General features: G+C 41.4%; 1 protein-coding gene across 2 annotated transcripts in view; it reads left to right on the top strand.

Annotated features, from left to right (window-relative positions):
* The window catches only part of LOC144500635 (acid-sensing ion channel 2-like), a 1309014-nt gene that overhangs the window by 1213586 nt on the left and 82742 nt on the right, over positions 1–12686 (top strand). For both annotated transcript variants that reach the window (XM_078223890.1, XM_078223891.1), the window contains exon 3: positions 324–451. In XM_078223890.1, the coding sequence (XP_078080016.1) occupies positions 324–451 (128 nt within the window). The remainder of the gene's footprint in view (positions 1–323; positions 452–12686) is intronic.

Genomic DNA, 12686 nt, shown 5'->3' on the forward strand with positions numbered 1-12686 from the left:
CTTACGGTGAAGATGGTGGCATCAGCCTTGGCCTTACTCTTTGCACTTGTGCCTTGGTCTCCACTGTCTCGGAGGATGGAGACATTCATTGAGCCTCCTGCCCCCATTCATTGGTTGATCTTGCATCACCATTTGGAATACGTGTGTGTTTTAAGATAGATAACAAGAAATATCTTAGTTAACATTGGATTTTCTTGGAAACACTGTACCACAGTACCGACTGGACAAAAGTCCATACAGATTCACTGCGTCTACTCTAAGACCATTTCTGATCAGGTTTCCTTTGTTGCTAAGTGTTTGCAATTGTTTCCTCTCTCTTACAGAAGACACCACATTTGAAGCTGGGATAAGGGTACAGCTGCACACTCAATCTGAGCCACCATTTGTACACGAGTTGGGATTCGGAGTTGCACCAGGATTCCAAACGTTTGTTTCCACTCAAGAACAGCGGGTACTGCATTTCCTCTGATATTCAGCTAACCTCTTGCATTTAAACCTCTGAGTGTTTCATCTTCAGTTGTACTTAAAACCTGCAAAGTTCTTCTTTTAAAAAGACAGATCTTTCCCTTAATTTATTCATCCCACTCACCTGCCTATCTAGATGTCCCCAGTTAGGGGCATTTCCAGTCCTAGTCTCAGTCTAGTTCCTATCCAATGTGGAAGTACCTGATATCTGCTTTTTGCCTTTAGCAACACAGCCAAGACCAGTAGACTAGTCAGTTATTTTAGCTGTATTCTAGCACCCTATGGCATTGTATAGGGGAACACTCCGTGTAATTGCTATTATATATGCAGAGAATCTTTGAGATGTACATATACGGAAAACAGAATACAACTAGTTTGTACCAAGAAAATGATCCTCACTGAATCTGGATAATCTACTAATTTTATAAACATCCCCAAATATTTCTCATTTGGTATTGAGATGAAAGTCTGCAAATGATATAATTGTGTTTACTTTTTATGCTTCAGGAGAATGTTTTAAAGTTCAGTTTTTTCTACAGGTAGTCAGTATGTGCGGAAAGAATATGGCTCAGACGCTGGGAGGCAGGATAATTACTCATTCCAACCTTGCAAGTGTTTATATTAAGTAGAGTTAATGGATTTTTGTTTACTTAAGTTCCCTGGGATTTCAGAGTAGAGTGATTGACATGTGATGCTGTGGTTTATGTGCAGTCCTGGATCTGGAGTAGGAGGAAAAACTCTGCTACAGATCGAGGACTGCACATATATCACAGCATCACATGACCTCTCAACAGGTTTTTACAGGAAGCAGTTGGAGTTTAGCTGTTCTGGTTGAAACTAGGAGAGTTTTGCAGGCTTCTGAAAGCTCTATATCTCTCTGAAAATGCCAAGGCGGTGTACACTCATTATATTTGTGATTGCTAACTATACCTAAAGTGGGTTTTAAGCCTGTAGGAAGAACGTTGCTTATTTGGAACTGAAATAGTGATAAGTTAGAAATTAGAGTTCTTTCTTTTCATGTTTAAAAAATGTTCAATTGTTGAGTTAAACTGCTTCATTTTGTTAGAGTTATGCTTAACTTGTGTTATGAATGAAGCTTGTTTTGATAAAAGATCCCTAATTTGTCAGTGGAATTATTCCTGGAGCAAACATCCTTTTCTCACATTTGTGCCAAAATAGAAAAATTGTTGGGGTCTAGTCTGGCTTCATAATATACCTTGGGGTTCTGGTCTGGGATGTTAACAGTATAGATTTTTTTTTGGATGTACGCTTATGTAACCTATTAGACTGATAGCCAATCAAAGCTGATGTTTTAAAGAAATTATAAGTCACATTTTGGTTATTCTTTCATGAGATCTGGGTACTGCTAGCAAAGCCAACATTTGTTACCCCATTCCTATTTGCCCTCAAATTGATTGGCTTGCTCAGCCATTTCAGGGTGGCAGTTAAGAGTCAACTGCCTGGAATCTTACCAGACTGGGTAAGGATGGCAAACATTAGTGGACCAGGTGGGTTTTTAAAGCAATCAGTGATGGTCACCGTGGTCACCATTGCTGAGACCAGCTTTATATCCAGATTTTAGTAATTGAATTTAAATTCCACCAGATGCCATGGTGGGATTTGAGCCCGGGTCCCACAACACTAACCTAGGCCTCTGGCTTGCTAGTCCAATGACATTACCACAACACCATCATGGGTGGCACGGTGGCACAGTGGTTAGCACTGCTGCCTTACAGCGCCAGGGAGTTGGGTTTGATTCCCAGGTCATTGTACAAATCCTGCATGTTCATCCTGTGCCTGCATGGGATTCCTTCGGGTGCTCCAGTTTCCTCCCACAGTCTGAAAGACGTGCTGGTTAGGTGCATTGGCCATGCTAAATTCTCCCTCAGTGCACCTGAATAGGCGCCGGAGTGCAGTGACTAGGGGATATTCACAGTAACTTCATTGCAGTGTGAATGTAAGCCTACTTTTGACACTAATAAATACACTTTAAATCCTCCTCACAAGTACATCACCAGTGTGTAAAGAGAGAACACCGCAATTAAGAGCCATCAGATTTTAAAGGAATGGATTCATCATTGCACTGTTAATTGAACTGACCTGAGTATTTTAAGAACAAATCTATTAGGCTGCATTGTGGATTGTTCTTTATGACAGAGCAGAGCTCAGGAAGCCTATTAACATGCTGTTTTCCAGTCCAAACAATCTTTAGTGTCGGCTTACCAGAGGTATAAGTCCAAGGTCAGCACAGAGCAACATGATCTTCAGACAAACATCTAGAAGGCAAATTAGCTTCAATTACGATCTGACCTACTGTTATTCCTCAAATTTAAAAGGACTAGATCAATGTAAATATTCTATATTTTTCTGAGCAGTATATTTTTCTGAAAATCATCTGCATTCCAATGTAAGGTGTCAGAAGTCCATCGAAAGTGTAGTAAACTTGTGAGGCACAAGAAAATGTAATGTTTTCAAAAGCCTGAAACTAGAAACTAATAGCTCCTTTGTCAAATGGTTTGTAAACTTGTGGCGCAATGGTAACATGTCTGACTCCAGATAAGAAGGTTGCAAGTTCAAATCACATCAGGCTAATGGGGTTTTCCTGCAGCACTGGTTCCTGGATTTTATATATCACTTAGACCATAAGACATAGGAGAAGAATTAGGCCACTCGGCCTATCGAGTCTGTTCTGCCATTCAATCATGGCTGATATTTTTCTCATCCCCATTCTCCTGCCTTTTCCTCATAATCCCTGATCCCCTTATTAATCAAGAACCTATCTATCTCTGTCTTAAAGACACTCAATGACCTGTCCTCCACAGCCTTCTGCGTCAAAGAGTTCCGCAGATTCACCACTCTCTGGCTGAAGAAATTCCTCCTCATCTCTGTTTTAAAGGATCATCCCTTTAGCCTGAGGCTGTGCCCTCTGGTTCGAGTTTTTCCTACTAATGGAAACATTCTCTCCACGTCCACTCTATCCAGGCCTTGCAGTATCCTGTAAGTTTCAATAAAATCCCCCCTCATCCTTCTAAACTCCAACGAGTACAGACCCAGAGTCCTTAGTCGTTTCTCATACGGCAAGCTCTTCATTCCAGGGATCATTCTTGTGAATCTCCTCTGGGCCCTTTCCAAGGCCAGTACATCCTTCCTTAGATACGGGGCCCAAAACTGCTCACAATACTCCAAGTGGGGTCTGATCAGAGCCTTATACAGCCTCAGAAGTGCATCCCCGCTCTTGTATTGTAGCCCTCTCGACATGAATGCTAACATTGCATTTGCCTTCCTAACTGCCGACTGAACCTGCACGTTAACCTTCAGAGAATCTTGAACAAGGACTCCCAAGTCCCTTTGTGTTTCTGATTTCCTAAGCATTTCCCCATTTAGAAAATGGAGTCTTTTGGCTAAGACTAAGCATTGGAACAAGCCCAAGTTGGGTTGCAATGCCTTATCTTGTCAGATTAGATCTTGTTTGTCTCTCTTGCAAAGGTCATGAATTGGATTCAATTGGAATTTGGTTTTCAGGGCAAGCAAAGAGATGGATTCAGGTCCATCCGGTTCCACTCTGAGCATTGGCTTTGCAACTTTAAGAATGGAATAAAGAATTTAAAGCAAAAACAGCAGAATTAAATATTTCCTGGCTTCCCAGGGCAGATAAGGCTATGGGAAGATTTAATAGAGGTGTTTGAACTATGAAGCGTGTAAATAAGGAGAAACTGTTTCTTCACTGGCAGGAGGGTTGGTTGGCAGGGGACACAAATATAATTGTCAAGGTTTTTTCACACAGTGAGTTTTTGTGACCTGAAAGAGTGGGAAAGTCAGTTCAATCGTAGCTTTCGAAAGGAATTTGGATTTGCAGTGTAGCTGAAAGAAAAATATTTGCAGAGTTTTGTGGCAAGAGGAGGGAATGGAACTAATTGGATAGCTCAAATAAAAAGAGAAAAAGTTGGAACATCTCAGTAGGTCTGACAGCATCTGTGGAGAGAGAATAGAGCCAACATTTTGGGTGGAATTTTACCGGCACGTCTGCCCGAGGTTCGTACGATCCTGCCCGAGGCCAGTGGAGAATGCCGTTCTCTGAGCCTCGCCCGCCCCTGGAATGGGGACAGGTGAGCCGTAAAATTACGGCCTTTGAGTCTGGATGATCATTAACATTCCCTTTGTCTTTTTGTCTGTGACATCTTTGTCAATTCACCACCCTTCCCCCCACCACCATCCTAACAGTCTACATCTCATCCTATTTTCTTTGTCTTCAACTCTGCCGAGGAAAAATCCAGACTCGAAACGTTGGCTCTATTCTCGCTCCACAGATGCTGTCAGGCCTGCTGAGATTTTCCAGAATTTTCTGTTTTTCTTTCATCCGCAGTATTTTGCTTTTATCTCAATTGGATAGTTCTTTGGATTGGGTAATTGGATCGACTTGGAACAGGCATGATGGACCGAAAGGCCTCACTTTCCGCTGTGTGATTCTGTGAAATCATTATTGACGTCAACTAGCCTCATCAACTGTCTTTAATTTATCTCGATGGAAAACAATAAACACGACCCATAAGAAAAGATCATCGTCTGACAGAAATAGTTACAGATCAGTAGCCCAAATCAAGGGAAAGTTCACAGAAGTCAGACGGAATGAATGCTGTCACATCTTTGACAAAAAGAATAAAAAGTTTTCTGCTATTGAAATTATAAAAATTGTGATAATCTGTGTAGAAATCGATTATTTTTAGAAAAATATTAAATTTCCAGTTGCTGACTGGAAGGATCACACAAGATTTGAAATTTTAAGACTTTCACTGTAAGAATCAAAATAAAAGCACCATTGTCTAAACGCTATGCAGCGGGCAACATATACTCTAAACTCAAGGCGGTTCCCCATTTATCTTTTAAAATGACAGGATATTGTCCTTAATGATTATATTTTACGCTGTCCTTGAAGTTAATACTTCACTCTTTAGAAGTTGGTCCAAAGCTGTTCTCAGATCCTGACGACATGTTTTGTCCTTTTCCAATCAGGTAGTTCCTAATCCCTGAAGTGACTTTCATGGAGAGGGATTCCTCTTCCTAGCCAATACCAGGCAAATCTTCCAGCCTTGTTTAAACCCTCACAAATTCCATCTGTTCAATCTGAGCATGACCTCCCACCTTCATTCTGCATGGAACAATAGAGAATTACTGCTTCTGTCTCTGTTTTCTATCTCTCTTTCTCTCCCCCCTCCCCCAACCCGCCTCCCCAGATTCTTGCAGACTAACCTTGGATTGGATTTTCCAGCCGCGCTCGCCCCAAACCGGAAAATCCCACCTGAAATCAACGGATCTTTCCATGGTCCACTCCTCGCCCGCTACGATTCCCATGGTGGGCAGAATTGGAAAATTCACCCCTTTGTCTTTGAGAATCAGTTCAGGAAAATTTGCAACCCAATCTGCAATGGCTCCATTGAACTCTTCCCCTCTCAAAGCCCATCTCCATGGTAACGTGAATGACATGGGCTTTGCACCTTGGTTAAAAATGCTAATTAGCTACCCTCGATTTCCCCCGCCGCGAACTTCATTCTATCTTGGAATTAACTAGACAGTTTAAAGTTGTAACAGTTTACAAAACCTGTCATTCCTAACACCACCCTGGGTCTTGAACGCTAACAATCACCATCATCACAGGTGCCCTGGTCATTGTTTGCAGATATGAATACCTTGCATCTTTTTCCCAGTAAAACAACCTGGGCCCTCTCTAACCTTTAACATTCAAGCTACCCAAGTGTATTGTGGAACAGAATTCAAAACATGTTCCGTGATCCTCTTCATTTCCCCATTTTATCCTCAATTCAAGAGACAGTCCCAAAACATAACAATCTTATAAATTTCAAGCGGTACAGAGTTGAAATTCCAGTTCAAAGTCAATGGGCTTTTTGCTGCTCTCCCAGTTCCCATGCCGATTCCCATCACATGTAGGATATGGAAAATCCCGGCCTTCATATTTGTAACAAATGACTATTACCTCCTTATTCTTTAATCCTCCCAAGAAACGTTTTTTTCTGTCCCTCCTTTTTAAGTCACACCTCTTCCTTGCAGAATGTAATTTTTGGCCAAAGCTTTATCCCCAGAATATTTAGCTATCAGCTTGACTATGTATTTGTACGCTTTTGAGTTAAAACATATTGGGCTCAAGCATCTCCCTGGGACTTGAGCACAGAATCTAGGTTCTAAATCTAGAACTTAAGTTCAGTACTTTATATAAATGGAAGGATCAATAAATATGTCTTTCTCATTTTTATATGTCAGTGCTTACACTTTCCTTCCTTAAAGAAATAAAGGGCCAAATCAAAGTAGGGGCTTATTGATAATAAACGTTTCTGGTTATTACCTTTAAAGAAGGGAGAAATAACAAAGAGCAATACAGTACAGGAACAGGCCCTTCAGCCCACCAAGCCTGTTCCGATTCCTAATCCTTATTTAGATCCACTACTTATTACCCATACAATGCTTCTATCCTTCTGTTTGCTTCATGTTCATGTGTCTATCAAGATACGCCTTGAATGTTCCCTGCTTCCATCACCTCCACTGGCAGTGTTTTCCAGACACCTCTTTGTGAAAAACTTACCCCACACATCACCCCTAAACTTTACCCCTCTCACTTTGAACCTGTGTCCTTTTGTAGTTGACCTTTCCACCCTGAGAAAAAACCTCTGACTATCCACCCTGTCTATACCTTTCATAATTTTGTGGACCTCTATCAAGTCACCCCTCTGCCTTTGTCTTTCAAGTAAAAATAGTCTGAGTTTATCCAACCTCTCCTCATACCAAAAACCCTCCAGACCAGGCATCATCCTGGTAAACCTTCTTTGCACCGTCTCCAAAACATCCACGTCCTCTGATAGTGTGGCGACCAGAACTGCATGCAATATTCTAAGTGTAGTCTAACCAAAGTTCTATTCAGCTGTAACATAACTTGCCAACTTTTATACTCAATGCCCTGGCCGATGAAGGAAGTGTACTGCATGTCTTCTCGACCACCTTATCCACCTGCGTTGCTACTTTCAAGGATCTCTCTGCATGTCAATGCTCTTAAGGGTTCTGCCACTTACTGTATAATTTGCACCTGAATTTGATCTTCCAAAATGCATCACCTTGCAATGGCAATTCGAGAGGACAATATCTGCAAGGCCAGTCTGGCTCGAATCAGATGAGGATTTATGCTAGGAGCAGATATTTAATATGCTGCAGTACTAATATATTCATTTGGAAAAATGCCAGTTTATTTTCCACTGATTGAGCAATTTAAAAACCTTAACCGTACAGTCAGACCATGGGGACTCCAAAACTTAATGCGATGTTCAAATTGAAAAATGAATAAACATTTACACGGATGTACAAAGATTTAAGGCCATTTAATCTGGTCTAAGTGCACCGAGTCTTTGGACGACAAATTGTATCTTTCGATGTCAGCTTAAGCTCGTGCTTAAGGAAGCCATTTCCGTTCTAATGAATAAGTATCTTGAGATGCAGCATATGTGCATTAGTGTACAATTCACTTGCATATAAACAAAGACAGAGGGAATGAGCAACATGTGAAAGAACAATTGACAGACACTGATGTTGGAGGATGAGTAAGAGCAGATGTAGATCAAAGCCAGGAACAAGAAAAGTCTTTTCTTGTTTCTGTGCTCATAGCCAGAGGGAAATGGATAGTGCTGCAGATATCTTCATTACAGGTAGACGATGTTACTTTAGCCTCACTCTCTCTGATTTTTCTGCTGCAGTAGTTTTTGTTTGGGCAGCAAACTATATATTGGAGCTCTGAAAAGAATGGTAAGTTGTAAGCACACAGCAAGGTTTCCTTTGTGAAGGATACACATGAATAAATAGGTAAAATTGGTATTCACTTGGGATGTTATATTTTAGAATTGAGTAAGCGGCACATATCCAGGTATAGCCATTTTTACCCAGAAGATGTAAAGCATGGGCAGTGCTACCTAACAGCTTTGGGGCAGCACAGTGGCACAGGGGGGTGGCACAGTGGCTAACACTGCTGCCTCACAGTGCCCGGGACCCGTGTCCAATTCTGGACTCAGGTGACTGTGTGGAGTTTGCACGTTCTCCCCGTGTCTGCGTGTGTTACCTCCGGGTGCTCCAGTTTCCTCCTACAGTCTGAAAGACATGCTGGTTAGGTGCATTGGCCATGCTAAATTCTCCCTCAGTCTACCCGAACCCGGAGTGTGGTGACTAAGGGATTTTTACAGTAACTTCATTGCAGTGTTAATGTAAGCCTTATTTGTGACACTAATAAATAAACTTTAAACTGGTTTCAATTGGTGTTAAACAGATGCCTTTTGTTCCACATATAAAGTAACACCAGGGCCTTTCAAGTTCTCTTTGCACTATGAAAAGATAAGAAAAAGCTCTAAAGTCAAGGAACTTTGAAAGTTTTTATGATAGCATTGTCTTTCCTCATCTATTCAAAAATCTTTCTTAGATACTTACCTCAGCAAATTAGAAAAACAGACTTTTAAAAAATCTCTCTCTAAAAATTTTAAATGACTTCATAATAAATAGAAACAACTAGGGGCAAACAGGAAAGATATTAAGGGCATATTTAAGATCATGATGGCCATATATCAGGCTCACAGTATGGATAATAAAACAATCTAAAAAATTAAATCACAGTGAATAATAAGGACACATTTAAGAGGAGGAGTGAATTAAAGAGACAACATCCATTGCTGCAAAGAATGATGTAATCCATAGAACCCCTACAGTGCAGGAGGCCATTCAGCCCATTGATTCTGTACCAACTCTCTGACAGAGCAGGCCCAAACCGCTCCTTTATCCTAGTAACCCTGTACATGGCTAATCTACCTAACCTACACATTTTTGGGCATTAAGGGGCAATTTAGCATGGCTGATCCATCTAACCTGCTCATCTTTGGTCTGTGGGAGGAAACTGGAACACTCGGAGGAAACTCATGCAGACACAGGAAGAATGTGCAAACTCCACACAGACTAGGCTGGAATTGAACCCGGATCCCTGGCACTGTGAGGGAGCAGTGCTAACGACTGTGCCACCATGCTGCCAATCTGTTTTAGAAGGGTTCCTTCCAGTTTCCTTTCAGAAAACCAGGAATATTGTTGAAGGGTACTTGGAGCATCACCTCAATGTTTCTCTGGCTCTTAGGGGTGGCTAACATAAAGCAGACAGTATCTAACTGTCCCAACAATTGATTCACTCGGGCATATGGCATAGTATACAGCACAGGGTAAGAGGGGATATAGTGGTTAGACTTTCCTGACAATTCTAACCATGTAAGAAGTTTAACAACACCAGGTTAAAGTCCAACAGGTTTATTTGGTAGCAAAAGCCACACAATTCTAACCATGCCACTGCACAGGCCCAGCAATGCTTCCAGCTTCTTTGATTTTATTTTGATTTGTTTTATTATTGTCACATGTATTTGTATAGAGTGACAAGTACTGTTTCTTATGTGCTATACAGACAAAGCATACCGTTCATAGAGAAGGAAAGGAGAGAGTGCAGAATGTAGTGTTACAGTCATGGCTAGGGTGCAGAAACTGGGTCATTAATCTTCTTGCAGGCAGACAATCTGGCAATGCAAAAGAGACTGCAGATAAAGGAGAGGATCTTTTAGCAACGGTGTGTTGCTAAGGCTGGGGTTCTTCAGGGAAAGATCGAAAATTACATGGGAATAATATGTTGTTTCTGCTGTGAGGATTTAGATTAATTCACTCTTTGGATTCAGAAAGTCTTCAATTTGCATGACTTTAAAGACGAGTTCAGCTCTCCACCTGCGTGCCATGTATTGCACCAGCCACAACTCCTCAACCTAACACTCCTCAACCTAACACTCCTCAACCTAACAGAAGCTGTAAATGACCAGATCAGTTTGTCAATTTCAAGAAACGCATGCCTGATCTGATTTGGCTTTGCTCAAAATGCTCTCAAAGTGAGCATTGCATTTACCTGGCAGAGATGCTCCATTATTCAATTATCTATAGAATCACATTCAGTAAAACACTTATGTTGCATTTTAACATAGGAAAATAGGAATTGTGAATTGAAGTAGTTTAATGGTGTGATTGAAATTGTGCAGCAAATCTACAGGGAGTGAGAGACCGCTATCACTTGGCTCAATAACTGAAGAACCATCAGGGCAGTGAAAACAACTTCAGAAAAGTTAATGGGAATATGGAATAACAATATTTTCCCAGCCAGGATTTTTTAAAAACTAATTTATTTATTCATGGGATGTGGGCATCTCTTGCTAGGCTAGCATATGTTGCCCAACTCCAATTGCCCCAGAGAAGGTGGTGGTGGTAAATTGCCTTTTACCGCTGCAGTCCATATGGTGTAGGTACACCTCCAGTGCTGTCAGGCAGGGAGTTGCAGGATTTTGACCCAGTGACAGTGAAGCAATAGTGATTTGGTTCCAAATCAAATATTGTGCATCTTGGAGGGGAACTTGCAGATGACGGAATTCCCATGCATTTGCTGTCTTTATCCTTCTCGATGGTAGAGGTCATGTGTTTGGAAGGTGCTGTTGAAGGGGCCTTGGTGAATTGCTGCAGTGCATCTTGTAGATGGTACACACTGTTGCCACTGTACAGCGATGGTGGAGGGAGTGAATTTTTAAGATGGTGGATGGGATGCCAATCAACTGGGCTGCTTTTTCCTGGATGGTGTCAAGCTTCTTGAGTATTGTTGGAGCTGCATTCAACCAAGCAGCTGGAGAGTATTCCATCACACTCCTGACTTTTGCTTTATAGATGATGGACAGAGTTTGGGAGTCAGGAGGTGAGTTAGTCTCTGCAGCATTCCCAACCTCTGCACTGCTCTTGGGGCCACAATATGTATATTGCTGGTTCACTTCAATTTCTGGTCAATGGCAACCCCCAAGATATTGATAATAGGGGATTCAATGAAGGTAGATTCTTTCTTGTTGGAGATGCTCATTGGCTGGTAATTGTGTGGCACGAATGTCACTTGCCACTTGTCAGCTTAAGTCTGAATGTTGCCAGGTCAACACAGTAAGAAGTCCCACAGGTTTATTTGGCAGCACAAGCCACTTGCTTTCGGAGTGCTGCCCCTTCATCAGGTGAGTGTGTGTCCTGTTCACAAACAGGGCATCTAAAGACACAAACTCAATTTAGAAAATAATGGTTGGAATGCGAGTCTTGCCCGAGTGAGGCCATAAAAGCCCGTCCAACAAAAGGCAAATTAGTGACAAGTCAGGATTTTGTTTCATTGAGAACACTGCAAAAAGATCCAAGGTAGGAGAAAAAACATTGTGGGTCTTCACACTTCGAATATTAGAAAGCCGGGGAGAAATAACAACAGAATTAAAGATTGAAGTGCCAGCGCAGGAAGACCAAGTAAAAAGAAATCTCTCTGCTTAGTTTTAGAAGAGTTCTTTTTTCGATCAGAGAAGGGTGAGATTCCAAGCAATAGTTGGCCTATTTGAAAAGAAGGGATGTTTTGCTGCATGGTTGGAGTAGTTTAAAAAGACAATCAAGTGAACGGTCTCTAGGTTAAAAGGAGAGTATGAGGATAACAGTAAAAAATATAAACTGAGCAGTCTTGCGTTGCCGCTGCCTGTAAGACAAATGGTGGGTCAATTAGATCCATGGGTCTTTTCAATGAAGGAAATGAACCATGGAGACCCTATGCAGAACATTTTTAGTACTTTGTGCGAGTAAAATTGCAGAAAAGTTGCTCGTACCTGCTTTTCTCAGTACAATAGGAAGTAAAATCTTCAATTTGTTCTGATGCTCGGTTCATCCAGCAAAGCAAGCCAGGAACCAAAAGTTTGGATAACTTGGCAAAGATCCTTGAAGAGCATTACTCTCCAAAGTCACTGACCATCGTGGAATGGTTCAGGTTCCACAGAAGGAATCAAGTGGAAGGCGAAAGTATTGTTCAGTTTGTGGCAACTTTAAAAAGGCTGGCACTGATTATGGTTCACTGTTTGCCTCACCAGAGTTTGAGGATTATCTCAAAGTAAATGGTATTCAGCATATAAAATCCACACCTTATCATCCATCAACCAATGGATTAGCCGAAAGATTCATACAATCTTCGAAACATTTTTTCAAAGCTTCAAGAGAGCAAGGTTCGTTATCATGTCATGTGAACAGCTTTTTGGCATCTTATGGAAACACTACTCATGTGACTACCCAAAGTTCACCTGCATTACTACTCTTAAAGAGAAAATTGAGGA

Source organism: Mustelus asterias, chromosome 11, assembly GCF_964213995.1.
Source record: "Mustelus asterias chromosome 11, sMusAst1.hap1.1, whole genome shotgun sequence".
Classification (NCBI taxonomy): Eukaryota; Metazoa; Chordata; class Chondrichthyes; order Carcharhiniformes; family Triakidae; genus Mustelus; species Mustelus asterias.